The 25442-nt window shown below is 29.1% G+C and overlaps 2 protein-coding genes across 2 annotated transcripts; both read left to right on the top strand.

The window, feature by feature from the left end:
• Positions 1-598: 598 nt before the first annotated feature.
• Positions 599-2838, top strand: LOC114119408 (max-binding protein MNT-like). The gene is made up of 2 exons (XM_050201926.1): positions 599-855; positions 1576-2838. The coding sequence occupies exon 2, from the start codon at positions 1599-1601 to the stop codon at positions 2463-2465; it is 867 nt and encodes a 288-aa protein (XP_050057883.1). The 5' UTR covers positions 599-855; positions 1576-1598; the 3' UTR covers positions 2466-2838.
• Positions 2839-12474: 9636 nt separating this feature from the next.
• LOC114119393 (protein tramtrack, alpha isoform-like) lies at positions 12475-22972 on the top strand. Its single transcript, XM_027980925.2, has 4 exons — positions 12475-13943; positions 19933-20734; positions 20883-20939; positions 21023-22972. The coding sequence occupies exons 1-4, from the start codon at positions 13758-13760 to the stop codon at positions 21262-21264; spliced, it is 1287 nt and encodes a 428-aa protein (XP_027836726.2). The 5' UTR covers positions 12475-13757; the 3' UTR covers positions 21265-22972.
• Positions 22973-25442: the final 2470 nt, after the last annotated feature.

Below are 25442 nucleotides of genomic sequence, written 5' to 3' on the forward strand. Positions count from 1 at the left end.
ACTCAAATACCCCTAGTGGAGATAGTTATATTTGTGTATCAACACTATAAACCTGTCTCTATAGTAAGAGCGATTAGTTCTTAAAACATAATATTATTTGAAAAAATGACTTTTTAATACCTACTAAGATATTATATTTGTTTAATAATTAGGTGATTAAGAAATTGTATATTAATTTAATTATTAATACACTTAAATAATTATTTTCTGGAATTTTTTCTTAACATCAACTGTACCTACTATTATGCCTATAAAGAATAAGAATTTTCAAATGTAATTTTTAAACTCGATACTTTGATTCTCATTACTTTGTTGTTTATTAGTCAAGTCATTACTTACAATCATTACTCATTATTAATGACTCATCATATAACATTTTGTTTGATACAAATAAAAATGGTAAAATAATACGTGTTTTGACTGTTTTGAGTAAGAGTACAGAGTAATATTTTGTAATGTATCTACTACTACCTAGTACCTACAGTGTTTTTTGAGTACAATAAAATTATAATTATTTAAATCATTATTATTATCAGTCTAACTATCTTATCATTATCCAACTTTTAGTTGATAAGATATGATTTGATTAGTGTTTAGTATTTATTATTTAACTTAATTCTACTGTTCTAGTTTAAAATTCAGATTCTACTTAGAGTTAGGATTTAGGACCAAGGTCCTTTTAAATTATTGACTACAGAGTAGTTGTAGAAAAGTTAAATTTTAGTTAATAGATATTTAGCTTTCATTCTTGTGTTTTATTTCTTAGACTTTATTTGAAAAAATGTTCTAGTTTATCATACGTTATTACATTAACATAATATTAATTTAAATATAATTATGGCGGCCATCAAAACGGTAAAGTATATCTTTTATTATTTGTATAACTACTTTTCAGTGTACACTATGGCTGAAATGCTGAATCCATAATGTATGAGTAAGTATGTTTCAGGAAAGTAGAAAAATATTTATATCAAATAAGTATACAAAATTATATACATATATATATTAAAAGATAATCAATTTACTTTCGTTTTATTATTGTATAATGAATTTAGGGTTGTTGAAATTCAACTATTTGCAACAGTCTTGTGAGCCGTATTCACTTAAGTATTTGTGTATTAATATTTTTGAGAAAATAATTGTTTCCTTGCAATTATCTGATCATTAATACTAATATACATATATTCATGGTTCAAAAATATATTTAAAGAAAAAAGTTCAATTTTGACTGATCATTAAGTTTGTTTGTTATAAATGTATCAATTGAAAATAAAAGTTATGTTACAATATATTAAATTAACTCAAATGCACTAGTATTATGTTATTTTATAGTCCTTGATCCTGTTTCTTGATATTTATGTTGTGTATGGTAAACTTAATAAACTTGAAATTTTGCTTTAATATTCAGTTATTATTAGTTATTACTTATTATCTATTATAGTGTTTTTTTATTGATTTTTTTTCTTTAGTAAATTGCTGTTTGGCTATGTTTATATGCTATTATATTAACGCTTCTAAGTATTGTATTTAATTAATTTAAATATTTTAACTAATAATTATTATTTTTAAATAAAGATGATGACAATTTTAATTATGATATGGAGCACCAGTCAACTGAAGAAACCAAAGTAACAGAAGATTTTGAAGAATCCAGTGATGCTGTAAAATCTGTAATACTTGAAAATCATGAAGAAAATGAAATAACAGTTCACGGTGATCAAAGAGTTTGGGTGAAACCTTCAGATGAATTGTTTACAGATCAAATCAAAGAAGAGATATCAGAATGTGAATACCAAACCTTTGTTGATGTTAAAGATGAAATAGTAGAAGAGGAAGAAGAAGAAGAAGAAGAAAAAGAAATTAAAATACAACCAACAATAGTATGTGAGCCAATTCAACTACCTCTACCACCACCACCACCACCACCACCAGCAATTGACATTCAAGTAAAAAAAGTTAGTTTACCAAAACTTAATTCGAAAACAGTAAAAAAGCCCAGAGGACGAATGGGTCGTAGACCTAGACCTATATTGCCCATGACCCAACCTATAGCTTCTACAAGTACTTCACTCTTGGAACAGGCCTCAACTCAACATCAGATAATTATGCCTTCAACTCAAATGCCTGGGATTGCTTATCAGATTTTTCTGGGTGATAATGGTAAAAACTCAAACAATTCTGTTCAGTATACAATGTTACAGCCGCGACCAGTATTTTTACAACAAGCTTCAACACCTGTTAGCACTCCTTCATCGATGATGATTAGCCAACCTTATCCAGTGACTCGGTCACAGGTTTCAACTGCTAAAATTCCCAAAATCGCCCCCAAAATGATGAATCAATCCTACTGTTCATTTTGTTATAAACTTTTTAAGAATATAAAGGAACATGTTAAAGAGTGTTGGGCCAATCCAGCTAGTAAAAACTATAAGTTCAGAAAAATTGCGCCGTCTACTCCTTTATGAACAATTTCATGAGAATGATGTGTAATATTATTTGTTTTAATAGTATTTTTATTTTACAATATATATCAATTACTGTATCTAGATAGACATAAAAAAAAATTTAAAATTTGTATAAATATTTTTAAAGTTGTTAAAATTATATTATTGGATTATCATTAACAATTTTCATTGGTACATGTATACTTGTACTTTGTAGGTACACATTAGAAATAGGTACCTAGTTAGTTTTTTCGTGATTTATCTATTAACATTAATTAATTAATAATATATGTATATATATGTATATATATATTTTAGATTAATATTATAAAATAAACTCTGATATGACTCTGTTCAAATTTAATATTAATGACAATATATTCTAAAAATCTTATTTGTGGTTATTACTTATTGTCAGTGTAAGTGCTATACATTACTTATGGGCTATGGCTTATGAGTTATGAAAAATAAATATAACTGTGTCTGGTACTAAAATGTTAAATATTACCGTAAATTATTAATAATATTATGCTCATCCACATGATGACACAAATCACTTTCCAGTTGTAAGTAGTTGGTTATTAGGTGGCTTCACCAGCTATTTTTTCCAAATTTTTGCGCGAAACTATCGATAATATTGTACACTTACACAGTATTTAACTTGTACGTTATATAAATGTAGGTATCGATTTTGAACGTGAAAATATTCATATTTCAACTATATTATATCGCCGAAGAAAGCGAAATAATAATCTATAATCGCACAGATATTACAGTAGACTAACCGCCTATCAATTGGCAATTATTGTCCGCCGGCACCTATAAGTGTGGATTTCCTGTACTTTTCATCAATTTGCGGGTAAAATTATGACGTCATGACGGTTAGAGTGGCGAATTTAACGAAGCAGTGTAGCAAAATTTTCTGACTGGACTCTTGCAATCAAAAACTGATTGTATTTAATAATTCCAGGAATGATGTGTCATCGACTCTGGTAAATGGTAGTAAGTAATAACTAAAAACTATACCTTAATCACGTACCCGCATGTAGATCATCTATTCATCCATATGCATCTATTTATTTTTTATGTATGATAAATTATCGTCTATGATTACATGTTTACATAAATTATGAATAGTTTACAACAATAATCAAAAGCAGGGAGAAGCAGCTATTTACAACATTACAACCGACTCATAGTTATGATAATATTGACAGATTAAAATTAAAATTATATTGTATAGTGTGTAATAATATGTGCACACGAGTGATTTTTTTTTTATCGCTCATTGTTTACATTACGCGTTAATGGTTTTTGAAAGTTTTTTTTTTTTACATCATTTTTACTTTTTAGTAATAAAAAACAAACATTTTCTAAATGAAATAATTTTTTCATTATTTTTACAAGTTTTTTGTACAATATGCAACATACATTTTTAATTTCATTTTCCTTAGTAGAATATTATTCGAAGAATTTCGATACGTTAAAATCAAATTTCGGACGAGCCGTTTATTTAAAATTTTGACTAACAGTGCAGTACTTAATCCACTGATAAAACTTTAAACTTACCGTCCTAAGCTTTATTTTTACGTATTTATTACATTGTTATAAGTTATAACGATAAATGATACATTGATACCGAAAATAGAGAATTTTTGTTTTTTAGGTTTTTTAGTATTTAAAATTATGTAAATCATAACGTTCAAAAACGTTAATAATTTTTTAATAATGAGTAGATATTGATTCGTGATAAAAGTATCGCCTGCAGAAGACATCGGTAGATGTTTCCTAATCGTCTATGAATAATTACCGCAAATACAACAAGTAACAGGTACTTATATCTACCTAATAGAATATAGTTAGAGACAATAGACATGATATTAGGCATCAGTTATCATAGTAATAATAGTAATAATGTAATATAAATATAGTATCATACACTGGTGTAATAATATAATACTATTAATACTATACTAATACTATGTCTGTATATTATATATTTTGTTAGTTCAATATACAGCGAGATTCTTTTGTTTGAAGTATATAAATTGTAAATATTCATTAGAAATAGGTACTTTCGATATAGGTATTTAGGGATAGTTTATATTACTTTAAGCATAATTCACATGTTTGTGTTTTAATTTCAAATACTTTGTTATCATTTTTCATACAAATTAAAAACTACATAAACTTTAACAATCGCATACACCAACAGTTATTATACCTATTTGGTTACACCTCACACAATATTCGTGATAAATTATTATTTAATTTATAAGTAGTTATATTCAATGCGCCAGGGTCGAATTGGCCCGGGCCGCAGGTCCGCAAAAATGCAAAAAAAAAAAATACTTTAAAATAATCAGTATCACCCAAAACACATTTTATACTTACGGGCAAACGTTTCAAAACACCAGAAAAAAACATGCCTTTATATCAAAATCCCAGCCCTACATAATATAATGGTTTAAGTAACTATATAATGGTCATGAAAATATTTTGAGTATAGGAAGATATAATTTCTCGTGTAGAATTGCATATAATATGAAATATGATACAATGATATTATATGATAAATGATTAATATTAATTATGTGTTATATTCTTATAGGTATTTTAAGTGAATTAATTATTCATGGGTAATATATTGTTATTTTTTTCTTTAAATAAATGTTTGATAATGTACCTAATCCTATACATTTTATTAATTTTAATAAATTAAGTAATTTTCATATGTTTTATTGTGGTTTTTAAAAAATCAATCGATTATGACATATTTATCGGTACCTATTATAATTTATAACTATAGTCTATAAGTTTTATTAACTAATTTATTAACTATATAAGTCGATATTTCGATTATCGGCGTTTCAAATGTTTCAACAACGCGTATCCCATATTGATATTATAATATAGACATACCACATATTATAGTATATAGTTATACATGCGATATTACTATATATTAATTAATTGTAAAATTTATTGACAAGTACATTTTTTATACTAAGAAGAAATACTTAATTAGTACTTAAATAGTTAATAGAGTTGTATAATTAAATTATTATAGCCTAAGTTAATTTAACTGAAAATATTTATAAGATGTTCTCCTGACCAATAGAACCAAGTGTTGTTATTTTATTGGACAAAAAAAATCCGCCAATGAAAAGTCATATAACGTTTTGGTCCATAACAATATTTTTGATAATTAGAGATTATATCGAAAGAACGATTAAAGTATAGAAAAGAATACTCGCTTATGTGTATATTTTTTCACACAAAAAAGTAGAAAGATCATTTATAAGTTTTTTACGAATTTCATCAAAATCATTAGTATAATTTACAAAATAACTATGTAGGTAAATAAGAATACATTTTTTTTATTTATTAAATTTTAATCTTAACCATTAGGTTTAAAATTGTAGTACAAACTTTTCTTAATTTTTTTTTAATGATAACTGAAAATAAAGTTATAGTCTCATAGCCATTTACATTTGTTATAAACGAATTTTGACATGAAATTGGATTTTCAAACGTATAATTATTATACCCTCTAAGCTCTAATGATTTTTTAATTTTATGATTAATCAAAACTATTAATCGTAAGAACTTGAAATATTTCATTATCACCAAAAATTATCATTTCTATAAACAGTAAAATTTTCAAAATATTCTGTATAACATTTTTAATTGCAATAAACTAATAGCTTATATAGGTTTGTAGATATAGTACAAGGTTACTTGTTACTTATAAATATAGTTAATGAAACTTAAAAAAATAAAAAATATAAATACCTACGTACAATTTGTTTTAATTAAAATTTTGAAAAATGAACGATTTTAGTTAATATTTGTTGTACTTCAATAATATTTACGGGGAGTCTTAACTTGACATTTTTACGTATACTTTGGTATGTTTGCATACTGTAGAATAAAATATTTTACTGTAATAAGCTTGAATGATAATTTTTTTTAAATATTTAAATTAATTTTAAATTATTTCCTATTCATATCACGTTCTACAAGTTGATATTATATTGACTCAAAACTCAAAAGTTAACAATAATATACAAATAATAATACAAAATATATCATATTAGTAATTATTATTCAATAATTAATTGCATAATATAAAGCCAATGCTTTTGGAAAAATTAATTTAACCATTTTAACCTATGTATAATATATATATCGTGTAAAATAGTAAAATAAATTACTAACTATAATAGGCAATAGCAATACATAAATATATAAAGTGATACCATATATTATATAGATTGTATATAACTTTATAAGCTGACAAACAACAGATAGTCTCCGCTCAGAATCATTTTTCGTTTGCAATGATTTATCATTGAATTCAAATTTTACATAGGTATCCATTATAAAATGACTTACTCAATGACGATGTACCTATAGGCTATAGTCGATAGTCGATACCAATTATAAATATACAATTGAGTTTGAGTAAGTTCCCAGATTTTACGTTTTTAAGTTAAATATTTTAATGAGTAAATTGGTTCATTAGTTTTAAGTATATTAAAATATACAGGTTCTAATCAAGACAAGACGAGAAGAAATGAGAAATCCTAAGTTGTTTTCAAAACCTTATTACGTAATTAGCTCGAGCAATCAATTAGTTATCAGTATAATATGCTGTTTGAATGGAATTATCTATCAAAATATATTTCGACAAGAAAAACAGTTGCAGGTTTTAAATTTATTCAAGTTTTATTTTAGAGCAGCTTATACTACCGGGTGGCATAATGCGTCTTGTTATTCTTTATAGGTGGAAATTGATCAAATACTGAAATACCGTTTTCTTTCCGTTTTTTTGCGTGCGTTAGCGCGCTGTTTTTTTTTTTAACGAACGTTTCTCGACCCGTCCGATTAGCGGGCACGCGTGCGCGTAATTTAATATAATCGAACGAAAACGGTCGGTAAATATAACAAAGGTTGGTAGGTATAATGGTAGATAATATTGTAATAAATGATTTTGATTATTTTTTATACTATTCGACAAAATAATAATATGTATAATGGCGTCCAAACTGGACTTGTCGCGATTCCGTTTGTCTGTATACGAGTGAATCCCTGGCCTTGACGGACGCGAATTCCGAAGGCCGACGACATTGGAAAATAGTTGTGTACAATATATAGTGTACACGCGCACGACGATGATTATAATAATAATATGTACAGTTTTGGTTGACGGTCGCGGCGGCGAGAAATAGAGATTAGAGAAGAGTGTGACGATGCCGCGTCGGAGCGCTTTTCTGATGGAAACCAAACGTAACGAATCGCGAGAGAAAAACATTTTCGTTGCGCGGCGGAGGAGGCCGGAGGAGACCTACATCGGCACACCGAGCGACACGCCGCCGCCGACTTTCGGCGTACTTTCCGATCCAATCGTTGCGGTAAAACGGAATAATGATTGTTATAAATCTCTATTATTATAGATCGTCGTCGTGCATATTATTATTATAACGCGCGCGAACCGATTATTGTCGTAAATTGTATTATAATATGATTCATATTATAATAATATGATATGTTGTTTGATTTTAACATTGCAGTCATATGCAGCATTGCAGCCATCTTGTCGGTCATTCGTATCGATCGAGATTTTTTAGGGTAACGATCTCTGCCGACGTTATTTTATCCTAATCGTTAGATGTACGATGTACCTAGTTTTATTTAGTTATTTGTGTATATTTATTTATATTAATTGTGTTTTTATATGTACGGAAATTATATACTATATGTATATATTTACAGAAATTTCGCGTTATGATGATAAGCCTCGTAATGTATATTATATTTGTATACCTAATAGCTGTGTATTATAAATTGATAAAAGCGCAATAAAAATTCGGCTACCGACGGTATATTGTAATAATATTACGGTCAACACGTTTTCGCGATCGAACCAAAAAAAGTATATACGAATTTTAATGTACCTAACCTTATCGTGACTGGACAGTTAGGTAGTTGAAATATAATCTCGTACGTTTTATGTTTTTTTTCGAATATATATGTATTTTAACTATTAAAATATAGAGGTTTTTTTTTGTCGTTATTCAGTATTTACTCGTATACAATCGCGCGCGCTATATTATACCGAGTGATTCTTTTAACGCTAACCGATCATTCGCAAACAGTAAAACATTTCACTCGCTATATTTTAATATTTTATCCAAGTCAATTGTTTACATTTTTTTATTGAAATATTATATTATCGAACATACATTCGGATTTCGGAATGCTATCCACCCCAAGAGGGTTCATCGTCACGCAAAGTAATTTTGATTTAAAATCGAAAACATCCCGACCACAGTAATAAAATTTCAAGATGTTTTTCAGAACGATAATATTGTGCGGATGGACTCGCTCAATGGATCCCCTATGGAAAGAACCCTCCTATGTGGTCATTAAAAACTATATCAAGAGACTGTTATGGTTTCCAGAATATATTAATATTTATAATATGTTCGGATGAAAATGTCAAATTGTGTTCTCGATCGACTTACATAATAGTAATACCATTGTCAGTGGCAATAACTATAATGCACTCGCCGCAATATTGATATTGTGCTGTCGGACGGATTTGCGGATTAATTGAATCGCCCTGTACACGCGATACGCACGAATATCGCATATATACCCGTTCGTAAACCAGTTTTTGGATATTTCGTCGTCGTCGAACCTTTTTTTTTCATTCGGTCGGCGGCATAACCCTAAACCAATGCCTATTTATCTACCTACCTGTATTTTTTTTTTCACGTGTACCTACCACCTACTGCACAAGAGACGATGATGCGCGCGCGTTCGTATACGAACGTTAAACATTTGGATCGCCAGTCCCAAAAACCATTGGGAACGGTGATGGAGGAACACGGTCCATGGTCGTTGTATAAAACATATAATATCGAGGTTACCACGTGTGTGTCGCTTTTAGACAAGGGTTCAAAACGGGCTCGGCACAATGAATAGCAGCAGGTATATAGCCGTATAGGTTATATTCGATGGCGCGGGGTCGACGAGATTTATTGCCAAATATTATTATTATTATTATTAACATTATACTCATGTGGTTGGTTCGGAAAGAAATTTGTACGCAAACGTTGTATAAAATAATATTTAGTATTCCGATAGTCCTTGTTTCGTCCATTGCATCTGAAACATAAACGAGAAACCACCACAATATCAACTGCCTGTAATAAATAATAATATTTACTGTTAATATTTTTAATACAATATTATATTAAACGAGATCGGTCAATTCGTAAGTCACACGTTTCAGTGGTTGAATTAGTGAAAAAAAAAAGTAGAAAAAAACAAAGTTCGTTAACATTTAATGATTTCAGTGGCGAAATTTCAATGAAAAAACTGGCATTCTAAAGTCCTCTGTCGATCAAATCACCCAATTTATTTTTATTAAATTACAAAAGTAGAAAAGAAAAATAATTAATTTTATCATCTTTGTTTATTTGCACATAAACTCGAAGAGGACTTAGCCCTCCATTTTATCTCAACCGGTATAAAAACGAGTTATTTTAAATGTATAATCCTACAATAAACATTTCGTGGTTCATCTACGATTAAAACAAATGAATTTATATTTTTATAGTTCCTCAATATTTATTATGACTGTTTCAGAACACTTTTTTTCAATACGATACTAGTATGACAATAGGTACATCCCATGACCCATACAATATATTATTTTAATTTATAACAAATAAAATATGAAAATAAATACAAATTATTTTGTGAATTGAAAGCAATAATAATAATTATTAGTTGTTTTTTAACACACACGCTTTACAGGAGTTTAATAATGTAATGAAACCGTCAGAATTCTTAGTAAATTTTAATTTTTTGCCATTCTATTCGAGATCGACTTTCACATATTCCTGCTTTTTTATCCTTCTAAATCATAAAAAATAGAAAACTAAAAATGATCATACTATTTGAATGTTTATAGGAAAAAAAATTGAAAAATTCGATCTCTTGTATAGATTAGGTACGTCAATTAAAAATAAAACAAAATGTGGCTTTTCTCTGGAGTACTCGGTCGGTTGGAAATGTACCACACATATTAATCCCTGTGTTGTGTGTAATGTGTATGTGCTACTCAAAGCTGGAAAATCACAGATTTCAATTTTACGCAAAACTTTAATTATTCTGTGCTCGTGAACCAGCATTACAGTCGGGGAATGGAATCCTGTATGTATCCGATGAACAAATTTCGATCGGTAGAACAGTAATCAGTAATTACCAATCATATACATTAACATAATTATTTTTTATGATCATCGATCAGTAATTATCTCGGGAACTACCCACTACCGCATTATTTAGTTGCCAACGATGATATTATTAATCATTCTTCGTTTCCGGCCTTGCGTAACAATACGTGCGCCCTGTATACGACCGTACTCACGTGACGAACGCTATGTATACAAAAACGTATTATTTCGTGGGTCTGCAGCCTGTGCTGGCGAAGGCGAACACATTTTTTTTTCTATACATTAAAATATACGTTTTTGCCTTTTGGGGGCGAAGCGGCGGCCCATCGTTGTTTTCGGGTCGTCCGCTGTTTTTGTCCAATTTCTCGGAATTCGTGGCATGCACACACACACACACTACACATATGTCGAGTCCGGTAGAGAAACCGAATAAAACGACGTGAACGGATCGCCACCACAGGACGGCGATCGATTTTATTGTCCATTTTGGCCTCAGATGATAATATAATATAATAGTACATCATACGTGTACGTAACACGTGTTTACCGTTGAAAAATGTACGTCCGTTCTCCGTCATGCCATTACACGTGACGTTCGTCGCAATGTAATTTTTTTTTTTTTTTCACTAAATATTCAAAATATTCCGACCTGGACGACGGATTGTATAATAATTTTATACTATTATGACGTGTGCGCATATGAGAGAGTGATCGTATTCGTACATTAATATGTATATGTAAGCGCCGAGCTAGTTTTTCGGGAATTACTATTAAATATCACATACATAATATTATTTTTTAAACTCGACATTATCCTAAACATAAAATAATCACACATTTTCGAGGTACCTATCCATGAATAATATTATAAACGGTCAGTACACGGACATTGGCTTTCCAATAAAATGTATACGAGAACGCAAAGTACAATAATATTAAAGTATATTACCGTTTTTCGAGAGCATTGTATTATGTACGCGTTTCAGCAAAATAATAATAAAACGTGTATATAATACTTATATATATATATATATATATATAATATATAATAAAAGAATCATGAGGCGGCGACGAGGAGTGAGGACGGACCCGATACGGATCATCACAATGTAATTCCGTGAAATAGAATTCTCTCCTCCCACCGAAACGATGGCGGCAACAACCCGTACCGCCGTCGAAAATTCATATTATTTCTCTCTTTATTTTTTCCCTTGTTTCGTTGTTTTTTTTTTTTCTTTTTTGCCCGCGTTCGAATCTCCGCGGTCGTATATTATTGTGTAAACAAACAGCCGCCGCCGAACTTTCCAAACGTTCGTCGCGGCGCAGTGTGACCGGTACGCCGAACGCCGCCATTCCCTCGGGCGCGCACACTGGCAAGCACGTCGACTTGCCTCTACCAATTCGGCACGTCGGCTACGAACAGTACGAACGGCCCACCGGATAACAGAAATAATTATTCGGATATTATTATTATTACTACTCTAAATTGTCGGTCATGTTTACGGGTCCGTAATCACAGCCGCCGCCGCCCCCACCGACAGATCGACGTTCCCCCCCGGTCCCGCACTAATTAACACTGTCCGCCGACGTTCATTTCATTAATAAAAAAACTCATTTACGCGTGCTGACACGCGGACTGATAACAATTATAATTTTTTTTTTTTCCATAATGAGTGTGTGCACACATTAATAATAATATTAAAAGATAAATCATCACACAACACAACATTACAGTAACTGTCGTTAGCGTTGTCTGATGATTTCATATGCAATTTGGCGAGAGTGACAACTTAGTTATTACCGACAGTCAAGTCTCCGTGTAAAAAACCAGGCGCGGTGGACCAAAGACTATACCGCGCTCCGACCGCAGACCGGTCCGAAATTACCGTGCAAACTTTCAAAGTTGGCACTGCCGAAAAAAAAACTTTATTGTCCGCGTTTCGCGCCGTAGTTTCTGTTTTTTTTTTTTTTTTGTTGTTGTTTTTTCTCTTTATTTTTCGTGTATTTCTCTCTCGGCTCCCCGCCCGACCTTCCCGCACCACCGTTCCAGTCCTACCCCTCCCACGGCCCGAGACTACCCGGCTTGCGAGCGCGCGCGCGCACACAATATTTTGGTAATATACGCGACGAACGAACCGAAGTACCGAACACCACACCGGAGTGCCGATGCGATGGTATGAATTTCGTTACGCCGCGTTTCAGTGTGAAAATTTCTCTTTGTCCCACAGCGCTGCTTTCGCCGGTGCTGCTGCCACCGCTGAAAACGGGACCGCCGGACGTCCAATAGAGGTACCCAGTACCCACTACCCATCATATTGGCCAGCTAAAACTCATCCGACGTTTTTGTCGCCGACTCGTTCTGTGCGCGTTCGATCCGTCGCGAAACCCGTAACGACGTCGTAGATCATAGATAACATAATAATATTGTTTTATTATCTTTATATAATATCATCACAAACCTCCGTACACGACTGTTACTGTAGTAACGTATCGATAATAGTAATTTTACTCTAGAGACGATTATTATTTTTTTTATCGCAAGCTATTAATTTTTTTTCAAACGTACCGAATTTTTGAATTTTCTTTTTTTTTTTTTTCTACAGTGTGTAAATTTTCCGTAAGTTTCTTGTCGACTTCGTTCCTGTTTTTCTGCCGACAAGTTTTTTGCGATCTCGTGTGCCCGTGCGATCGGCGCTTTTTGTGGTGCGTGTGGTGCTGCCGCCGCTGCGCGTTTACTTTACACAGCCGTCCGGGCCTATCGGTCGTGTGCTTGCGCGTGCGTGCGTGCGTGTGTGCGTGTGTGTGCGTGTGTATATGTTGTGCACACGCGAACGCGCACAACAGGTCGTCTTCGCGTCGACTGCTCGTCGCCGTTGTTGTCGTCGCATTTTGTAGCGCAGACATTTTCGTCAAGCAGGAGAACAGCAGTTCCGCCGTCCACGTTTTTTAGCCGGTCATCAGCAGTTGTGCGTCTGGACGATAATATTTTCATTTCTATTGTCGTAACAACATTACTTATCATCATAACCACCGCCGAACGCACATCACGTCCCGTCACGCCATGGACCACCAACAGCAGCAGCAGCAACAGTTCTGCTTGCGGTGGAACAACCATCAGAACACGTTGATTTCGGTGTTCGACAGCCTGTTGGAAAGCGGATCGCTGGTGGACTGCGCCCTGGCCGCCGAGGGACAGTGCATGAACGCGCACAAAGTCGTCCTGTCCGCCTGCAGCCCCTATTTCGCGGTAAGCTTTGAAGACCTTTTGTAATTTTATAGTAGTGAATTATAATGTTTTGTGTTACGGTTTTGGCCGTTGTCCACCCGACTTATCGCGTCGTGTCATCCACAAAGTCTTGCGACGACCACGTTGTGGCGTGTCCCATATGTTGAGCCGCCGCGTTTTTGTTGTCCGACCGTACGGAGCACCTGTTGAGTATGCCAGAACGTATCGATTTTTCGTTCCCCAAACTTCCAACTTTTTCTTTGTTGTCGTGGTCGAGGTTTTCGTTGTTTTTATTATTGTTTTAATAATGGATAACTATTGTTCCGAAAACTTTTTTTGTTGTTTTAATATTGCCCAAATTGCCATTGATCAATCGAAAATGTGATTTTTATTTAACTGTAGGTTATGATTGTTTAAAAGGTTTAGTTATTCGATATTAACATTTAACGGTCCTCGGTACATAATTCTTTGCACTAATTAAAATCGGCTACTTAATTTTTGCTTTTGGCTCTTATGATTAAGCTAACCTAAATCTTTATCAATGTGTGGTATAAGGATTCATATGAAAAGTTGTATTTACACTTTTTCACTGTGTGATTGTTTATTGTGAGTTAGCTTTTAATTGATTTAAATTACCTCTTGAATTAAAAAAAAAACCATGTTTTAAGTGTTTACTAGAATATGTACAAAGAAACTATATTAAATTATTTTATAGTAATTTAATTAACTACCTTTTCATATAGGTTAAGTTAGAAATACTATTGTGTAGTGTATTAGACATAAAGGTATATGAGACATGTATGTATAATAGCATATTTTTCTATTGATTCAATATGAATAATATAGAAAATGAATCAGAACATTTAAAATTGTTAATAGGTCCTATTGAATGTTATCTTAAAAAGGTTATCAACATCGTTAAATTTAGCATACTATTTCACTATATTTTTTGATAGATGTCTCCTACGTACTAAATTGTTTTTAGTTTTAATTGAGGTGTTAGTGTAACTATTAGTATTGAAAATTATATTTGATTACATAAAAGTAATATTACTGAACGATCTATTTTAAATTAGCCAGTACTCATAAATTAGATGTGTTGTTGTATGTTATTAATCTTATGAGCACCTATATATTTGTAAATTTAAAAAGATTTTGGTTATTCAAATATTAATAAGTATATCTATAAACATTTCTCTCGAAGTTGTATATAGCTTTTGTATTGTTTGAATAACACTGATATTATAAAAATTTCTCTATTGATTTATTAATTTATGTATTTGCTGTAGAAAGCCAGAATCTTCTGAATTAATGTATACTCATAGCAGTAGTTATGTAAGGGAGTCTGGTTCGATGTGATTTAAACTTGTTTTAAAAATGTATACACATATTAGGGTGATCGTATCAAGTTGAATTTCAATTTGTAACAACTAAACATACATATTCAAAATGTATTGACAGTTTGCTATACATATTATGAGACATATTATATCTAAGTTATTATCTAAAGCTGAATTAATTTTTTAGAATCCATATTATCATAAGATTATTCAAAGTATTCCATATTTCATAACTAAAATAAATTCTTTTAATGGCCACTTATTAATTATAATATGTAGTAACTTTTTTAGCTTTTTTTTTTACTAACTAGTTAACACTCCTATGTAGGAATACTTACAAACCCTACTTTATATAAATAAAATTGAAGTTAGGTGATTTAAAAAATGCTAAGTATTTTATATTTTTAAGTACCTATTACGTATAATAATTATTAAAAGAACATCTTTTTTATTTAACAGAACATTAAATTAATATACAATTAATGATGTAATTTTTAAATGGTAAAATTTTGTATAATTTAATCTTCACTGATACTCAATCATAGTTAATTAACATATTAACTGACAAAAAGTTGAAACTGGCAGGTTACACATATCTATTGTATTAAAATCGTATGAGTATTTCATTGTTAGTACCTATTTAATTTATAATATGATAACTGCATTTTCTTGACATTTAATATAGGTAGTAAGCAATTAGTAATATTGTATGCATTATAGTCCATAGTGTACAGACATAATTATTTAACGTAAAAAGAAAAATTTAATTTAATTAACTTTTATGTTTTAAAATAAAATTGGGTAATATGTTTTTATTAATATATATTTAGGCACTAAAATGTTAAGTTGTGCATATAATGGTTTTTGTAAGTATAAAAATCATTGATTACATATAGGTACCAGTTAGAAGTGTAGATTATTCAATTATAACCATACACTTCTAGATTTATTTTTATGGTTGTATACAAATTGAACCCATGTTTAAATATTAACTAAGTCCTATCAAACTTAAAAAAAAAATTTTTTTTGACTTGGGACGATATTGGTAAAAACTTATATGATGAATATTATATAATGTATTCAATTAGAGTTATTTTGTTTAATTGCAACAAAAATAATATGAACAATATTATATAGTTGTCTCCATTTCTATATATATATTAAGGTGCATCTAGATGGAACAGCTTTTGACACTCGATACGACTGTGCGGTATAAGTGTGATAATAACATATATTTTAATGCTGCACAGTATAATATTTCTGCTGTGTCTGGAAAGTTGGTTTTATATTTTACTCATAATAATTCTCAGACTCAATTAGTATATGTTCAGTGTCTAACCCGGACTCAATTTGTATATGTTCTGTGTAAACCTGGGACTCAATTGACATATTTTCTGTGTAAACCTGGGACTCAATTGACATATTTTCTGTGTAAACCTGGGACTCAATTGACATATTTTCTGTGTAAACCTGGGACTCAATTAACATATTATGTTCCGTGTGTACCCAGGACTCAATTACTATATTATTATTTTTCCATTCAGATCTAGGGACTTGGTGTACATCAATTTTTTTATACTTACAGTTGTGCTTAATAACATATTTAATACCTTTGTTATATCTATTAAATTCTAAAATAAGCTTTAAGAAATTAATTTGCTGTAAGTATTTTTAAACAATCACAATGGATTGGAAAAATTTCTCTTACAAAATTAATGATAAATATATGTAATGTTAACCATATTGTTTGATTACTTTTATTATTTTTTCATGATTGTTATGACATCATATATTCATTATTTTAAAACGAACCAATTGTTGATTTTAAATTAAAAATTAGATCACTGCATAGTTTTATGTCTGGTTTTATGTATAAAATACAATTTTCTTGAATAAATATTTTGTATCTATGCATTTGATGATACATATTTATAATTGTTTTCTATTGCATATTAAAATGTAAAGTTAAAATAATAATAAAAAAAATGTTTAGATTATATCAATGTTGGTGAGCAAATAAAAGTATTAATCATTAATAAAAGAATTGTTATTATTATTTTTTAATAGATACATTTAATCGAAAACTATTGGATTCTAAATAGTTGATTGTTATTATATTTTCTAATAATGAAATAAATGTTCTTTGAATTTTCCTTGTGTAAAACTTTATTCAAATAAATTGATCATGGTAAACTTATTTGTGACTTGAATAATTAATTTAAAAGAATAAAACAATCCAATCAAATAATTATCATTATCTCTTTCATTGCTATGTCAAAAAGGTTAATTAACATTTTTACGATTTATTTTTTTGGTTAAAAATATTTTAGGGTTAAATAATATTTTTTTATAAATGGTAATAAATTAAGTTATATGGAAATCATATAACAACCATTATGTATACTTTTTTGAATTTAGTAATTTTCGAGTTGTCACACAATTTTAATAAGGTACCTTTTTTTATTTTTTAGTTATACTTGCATTTTAAATGTTTTAATACTCAGGTTAATACTTATTAACTATTAGGTTTTGAAAAAAATATTACTATAATTTAAAATACTTTTAATTATGTTTTGTCAACTATACTATATTCATTTTTTTTTTTCATTGAAACGAATGTTAATAATATTATTGATCAGTCCTTATTTTATTAAACTATAAATTGTCGAATGATTATCAGGACAATTATTTTTCTAATACATTAAAAACAATCATTGTGAGTTTTGCCCCTGTTATTAAGAATTATCAAAATTAAAACCTTTTTATAATTATAATTTTCAAATTTAAGATATAAAAATTTATTTTAGCTATATAAGTTTTATACAATACCTAGATAGATATAGTTTTAACTAATTTTTCATTTAAATTACTATGTATATTTTACCATACATTTAACAATGGATTGCAATTTGCATAATTTGTTTGATTATTTATCATTACCTAAGTAAGTACAAAAAGTTATTACATAATATGATGTGGTTGACAAATATGTTGACAATTTGTTGAAAAATAATTCGTAGAAAAAAGTTTATTTTTTGCTTATTAAAGCATATTTCAGAGATAAGGGAATATTTAGCTTATTTATCATATTTGAAAATACTCTGTGTACAAACTAAATGTGTAGCAAAATATTATTTTATTCTTTTTTTTTCTTATTTTTTTTTTAAATTTAAAGAATAAAAAAATATATATATTTGATGTTAAGAATTATAATATTTTATCTAATGTTCTTGTATAAATAAAGTGTTAATGTTGATTATTTGAAAGTGTGCAATTCGTATATTTGTTGTTATAATCTAATTGAATTTTTTATTAACTGAACATAGTGTGCTAATTACCTATTAATCATTGAAAATTGTCTTATTCACTATATCATTCTATGTAATATAATACTTAACACATTAATACTATATTAATTATTAAAATATAAATAAAAAGGTACATAATATACTCTTTAATCTATCATGTATTTTTTCTTCTTTCTTTTTAATGATTATATTGTTAATTAGTTAGCTATTGATTAAAAAAAAAAATTATATTCATTTATGAATTTGTATCTTAAAATATAATATAATTTATATTTAGGTCTTTGTTGAATTACTTTTAGTTCAACTGAATGATTTAAATTAAACAAATACCGTGAAAATCTTGTTGGAAACTATTATATAACTGTGTTTAGCCTCATCTTATTATTGCCTTTCTATTTTCCATTCACTGATTTGGTACATCCAACTTTAAGTGTACTGCTGTCAATTATAATAGAAGGTACATCACAAAAAAGTGGCCTAGATAATTTTTTTTTTTTAATGTTTATTTCGTTACCTAATTTAGTATTTTAATTATTTATTTTAAAAATTCACTTAGACCCATTATATATTTATTAAATATATATGGAATAAATAGAATAAATCAAATATAACTCTTAAATAGTATTTTGGTTTTTCTTATACCATTAAATGATTTTTTTAAGGAATTTATAAATGTAATAAAAAAAAGAAAATAATATGTCACACAATAGGCAATAAATGTGTAGAATATAATATATTGTTTAGCTTGTATGTGTGAGGAGAAATTAGCTCATACTTTTTTTTCTTGTTCCGGTAGACTATTGAGTGTATGACATTATTCAGACAGCTGTCTGATACACTTTGTCAACTTGACCTCTTTTATGAGATACCAGTAACAAACTATGTGAATTATTATTTAATAATAGCCTACCTACTGTGCTGGGCAGAGCTAGGCTATAATAAAAAAATATCACATAACTTATTGGAGTCCATTTTATCTGTACATTTAATTTTAAGTAAATTACTTAAAATAATAATTATTTTTATCATTGTGTTGAATGAAATCAGTAGGTAGTTGTTTTGATTAATTCAGAGAATTTTTTTTTCTTATAGAAGGTATTTTCTTATTTCATTTTAGACTCGTGCGAGCTTATTTCCATTATGAAGTATAATTATTCAATTTTAACTCACTTAAAACTTGTAGATATATATATATATAAATATATTTTTTAAAACCTCTAACTTTTACATAATATTAGTCTTAAATCAATTTTCTTAAGTTAAATTATGCCTAAAAATAGAAATATAATTGATTTATTTGATGTTTTGTAATATTGCTAGAAGTTTTTTAGACTAACTTTTACTTTACTTTTTTATTTTTAGATGCTGTTAAACCAACATTTTGACAAATATCCGGTGCTTATACTTAAAGATGTAACATACCAAGAATTGCGGTCTATGATGGACTATATGTACCGTGGTGAAGTGAATATTACCCAAGAACAACTTGGTTCATTCCTGAAAGCTGCAGAATCTTTGCAAATTAAAGGACTGACTGAAAGTAGTGGTCGATCTGATCGAAAATTAGATACTCGAAAAAATGCAACGAGAAATATTTCACCTGGTCTACCAAAAAAGTCTGTTACACCTAAAGTTTCTGATGGTGCTTTTGATCCATCCATGACTGTCCCACCACTGCCACCCCCAACACCTATCGTACCTACTATACCAAATACAAAACGACGTAAATTAGTACAACCAGTGAAGAACTTTAGTAGTCTTGTTGTGTCACCAGTTAATCCGAGTCGTACTAATGCTAATAGTTTAGATGTTAACAATACACCAAATCCCACTGCACCCAGTTTAGCTGGTGAAGGCAAGGCAAACATACCATCTCCTCCAGTTATACCCAAACCTGTAGTGGAATCTGCAAATGTTCAAGCTGATGAGGATAATCCTGAGAAAAAGACAGAAGTAAATGGTTTAGTGATTGGAGATAAAGAAGATAAGTACTGGCCTTCTAGTGGCTCAATAAGTGATATTAAACTTGAGAAAACTGATACAGAAGAAGAAGCTAGTGAAAGTGAAAATAATGTCCATAACGAAGTATGTACGACAAGCGCAACTGTCAAGGTAGACTTATCGTCCTCTCAAATCAGCATGACAAATTTTCGGCCTGAAGAAGGTAAAATCATTTTCTAAATTATAACTTATTGTTTTTTTTTTTTTTGTGGGAATTTTATACCAATAAAAGTTTAAGTCAAATCATTGACTTAAAATAATTAATTAAATATTTTATAATATTTAAAATTTAAAATAATTTTTTTTTTTAGGTATGGAACTTACCGAGTATGGAGGTATGAACATACCCCCAAACATGCAGGATCAAGGTATTATGATGACTTTGTCATTTGACACTAGTCAATTTTATGTGCTAAAAAATTATGTATATTTATTCTAGTTATTTCTTTAGGTTCTTTATGGTGGAAAAACTTTGAACAAAACTCCAAATATGTGCGTACAACCCAAGCAAATCCATTCAGTTGTCAGCATTGTGGTAAGAGGTATCGATGGAAGAGTACATTGAAACGTCATGAAGTATTTGAATGTGGAGGAAAAGAGCCAGTTCATCGTTGTCCTCATTGTGAATATCGCGCCAAACAAAGTGGTAATCTTAGGGTGCACATACGCAAGTACCACACTGCGTTAGAGTAAGTTCCTAGATGCGTCACAACATCCAATGTAAAAGTTATGAGTAGTTGAGGCTCTCTAAACTTTTTTTACTTTTAATTTTTTATTATTATTATTATTAAACAAACCTTCATATTTGCTCATTGTTGTGATTTCATGGAAACTTCATTGATCAGGGTTCAGTATTAGCTTCCAATTTATTGAATGAAATGAAACAATTATTTTCCTAACTCGTTTGAACAAATAATTTTAAGGCTCAATATCAATTCGAGTTGATTCTATTGATTTTATTATTATATTTACAGTTATTAATTTTATCCAATGTGTATTGTATAATGTCCAAGTACATTTTAAAGCACTATGACTTAATATTGTTTCCTAAACATTGGAATTTTATATGAATAATGTTGTCCTCATTATATGACCAGATGTTTTTGAAACTGAGTTTTTATGTAAAATGTTATATGCATGTGTCTTATGTTAAGTTGTATTTTTTTTTCTTATGTAATTGTAGGACAGTGTGCGTATTATTTTATATAATATTAATATTATGTATGCAGTATTTAAGGATTAACCGCTACACTTGTTCCTAAAATATATATAAAATTAAATGATAAACGTTAATCATTTAAACTTACATCTAAGTTTATTCTCTAGTATTAATTATTTTTATAAGATTTAGTACTTAAGCAAATTTATCATTATATAATTACGAATTTCAAAGCTCATGAATTGTTTAACGCTATGTGATAAAATGTTTTTTTCTTTTTGTATCAATGTTTTATTATATATTTTTTTACGGATATACCTCACTGTGAGCTTCCAAAGTGCCTTATGAACATGTGATTATTGAATTTTTACTTAAACTACAGCATTCAAATTTATTATACTTTCGTTTTTAAAAATGTATGTACAACTTGTGTCTTCCAAATGATTGTTGTATTTTCAGGTGTACATGTTTTATTTTTTGTAAATTTTTTTTTACATGTGCTTTGTTATATGTTAGGTTTGTATTTTTATATGATGGTTAAAACTAATTTTCAGTTAATTACCACATTTTGTAATATGTCGGAACGAAATATTGTTAAACGAATTCCACACTGTTGGGAAAATGATAAAAATAGTACAATAACAATGTAGGTGATTCATGTTTTATGAATTTGCTCACGAAATCAAGTCTTAGGATTTTGAATAATACATATCGACTGTTTAATCGCTACGGGTCTTCATCTTATGCACCACTAGATTTACTTAAAACACAATCACTATTTTTCCATGACAATAATTTTATGTTATATATTAAATGTATATATATATAATATATGTATTTAAATATATACTTCATCTGACTGATTTAGATCGATCTGACCATGTACAATGATTATTATTGTATTTTTGTGTTAATAATGGGCATTTTCCTTGATTTATATTATTTACAAACTACCAACATAAAATTTCGTTTTATTATTTTGTATACGTCTATATTATGAATTTTTTTGTAACGGTAAACAGGTTAGAAATATGGTAAGTGCCCTATTTTTTTTATACATTTTATATGATTTATACTTAAGACTAATTTTGTTAACTATTAATTTTTGTATTATTAAGTATTGTGTTGGATTTATAATATTATTCGCTTTTTTATGAATCTATTATCATTCTTTTTTTTTTTTAGGTACCTACTTATTTGATTTTTCTATAAAATAAACTTGTAAAAATACCTATGAAACTATAGATGATTATTTTTGTGTCTTAATATCCTAATAGCAAAAAAAAAAAAAATAAAACGTTTCAAATCGTTTTCCACGATGATAATTTTGATAAAATGAAATTCAAAATAATCAGCTAGTCACACGATTACATTAATATTGTTGGTCCAGTTATGAATATATTGAAAAGCAGTCGACGAGCGTGTGTGCGGTACAACCGGTATAATAATAATAATAATAATAATATATTATCAATTTATACGGTTTTGCGATGTATTTATGATTTCACTTGAGACTTCAGCGTATCTGAAATGAGGAAAGCTATGCAAGCTTGTGTTGGCCACGTATTTTTCGCTGACCGAAACGAATCGCAATTGTTCACGGTTTGCAGGTCATTTACGATTTGAAATTTTTAAGGCGTAAAAAATAAAAATAAAAAAAAAACAAAACAATAGTCCTACGACTGATGATGATAAATTAATAGAGGAGGTTACACGTGCGAATTCAAACGAAAAAATATGCGCATGGATCTATTGTCTCGGTATTGCCCTTAATCCGTTGCTATATACAATATATATACATACTAGTTAATATACCTACTATTAAACGATTAACTATCCCATGTCTGTTTGATATTAAGTTTTCGACTATTCTCTGTAGAGCTTTACTAGAAGCTTTTATACTTGCCTTACAATAGTTATTACTACTCAACTCATTGCCGGTCGTATTGAGGTATTTTGTTTGATTTTATGTGGAGGGGTCGAGGGGATAGTTGTCCTTTCAAGAAAAAACTTAATTCTGTTATACTTCATTTTTATTTAAATGCAGTTTATTAATATATTTTTATATCGTCTTACGATATCTAATACATAATTATGTATTATTATTTGTTACATAGATTGATAAAGCAAATATATTTTTTTCAACCAGTATAATAGTAGTAATATTGGTAATATTAAGTTCATCATATTTTTAAATACTTCTCCAACCATACTTCAGAAGTCAAGTATAATTAAATAGCAATAATTAATAAAGCAAAATGTAATAGGTATCTTATAGTATCTACCTATACTATGATGATAATATTAAATTTTAACACAATATTACATTAAGATTTAAAGAACAAAAATTAAACTATCAACATAAATATTATACGATTGATTTTATTTTAAAAAGATTTCTTTCTATTTATATTCATAGTAATTTATTAATTTTTCAAGAGCAAGTTCATTAGTCCTTGATTTTTCAATATTAAATATACTTGTATACTTATACCAGTTAATTTTTCTTGAGAAATTGAATTTTGAATACAGTTTTTCTTCAGTTTTAATTTGGAAATTAACCTGTCGGGGATATGATATTAATAATTCATCATTATTCCAATATTGCAATACATTTTAAAAATACCACAAAATAATATATTAATAATTCATCATTATGATAACTGGATTACGAAATATGCATTTCTTTTTGCCCGACCATTACGGTTAGTTTGACTTATGTCTTATATTATTATAATTATCTTCTAAAGATTACCTGAAGATATAGATTCTAGATAATATACTAAGATACTTATTGCTTATTACAATTGATACACTACATGTATAAATATTCATCACTTTATCTTAACTGCTGTGGATTTAATAACATATACCTTTATCTTACCTATATAGACATATAGTCGGTTTTTACGTTACACGATAACAGCTATATTTGGTAGGATTGCACTATTGACGATATCATTACGATTATTTTACATAATAGTAATAGGTAATTAAAAAAAAAACGTCGCCCCAAAATTTTCTCTAGCCGAAATTTCCAGCGCCGAAACAGCCATGCCGAAATGTCCTAGACCCAACCTTTCGGCCGTAGCGACTGGCGACAGTAATTGGGACTTGGGAGACTAAAACGTAAGTATTTCACTTTAAATGGATAAAACATCATTTTAAATTACAAAAATTCTTTTCAGCCTTTTATGTAGGTAGTGAGATTTTTTGGAACAGTTATTATAGCTAAGAATTGGTGACATTTGAGAGATAAGAGTTTTTTATGGTTTGAAAATAATGCTTAGTTTGTTGTGAAATGCCACGATAATAGGAGTATTATATAATTTATTAGTAAAAATATTATCTGTTACTCGCCTTTGCTTTGTACAAATTACATTAATATACTTGTAGACATATACACATTGTAAAATAATGATCTTGCTACACGTGTAGGTAATAGGTATAACATAATACAGTAGCTGGTATAATATCATAATAGTTAATTGAGATATTATGTTTAAATTAGCGATAAATAGAAATTAAAATACATGACTGTGGGCTGTGTTAATAGAATTACTTAAATGTCTTTAACTAATACCTAAACAATAATAGGTTAGGTGTTAAAAGTGGTAATGATAATAATACGAGTACACTGATATACAAATAAACAATCTAATAATAATATTTAATTTTCTGTTGACAAATTGATGTGCATTTTTAAATCGTT

The sequence above is a fragment of the Aphis gossypii genome, chromosome 2 (genome assembly GCF_020184175.1).
Source record: "Aphis gossypii isolate Hap1 chromosome 2, ASM2018417v2, whole genome shotgun sequence".
NCBI lineage: Eukaryota > Metazoa > Arthropoda > Insecta > Hemiptera > Aphididae > Aphis > Aphis gossypii.

Bases quoted from the DNA above. Each gene is read 5' to 3' on its own strand.
- LOC114119408 (XM_050201926.1), top strand. From the start codon at position 1,599: ATGGAGCACCAGTCAACTGAAGAAACCAAAGTAACAGAAGATTTTGAA.
- LOC114119393 (XM_027980925.2), top strand. From the start codon at position 13,758: ATGGACCACCAACAGCAGCAGCAGCAACAGTTCTGCTTGCGGTGGAAC. The intron at 13,944-19,932 runs GTAAGCTTTGAA...TTTTATTTTTAG, and splicing joins CCTGCAGCCCCTATTTCGCG to ATGCTGTTAAACCAACATTT. The intron at 20,735-20,882 runs GTAAAATCATTT...TTTTTTTTTTAG, and splicing joins AAATTTTCGGCCTGAAGAAG to GTATGGAACTTACCGAGTAT.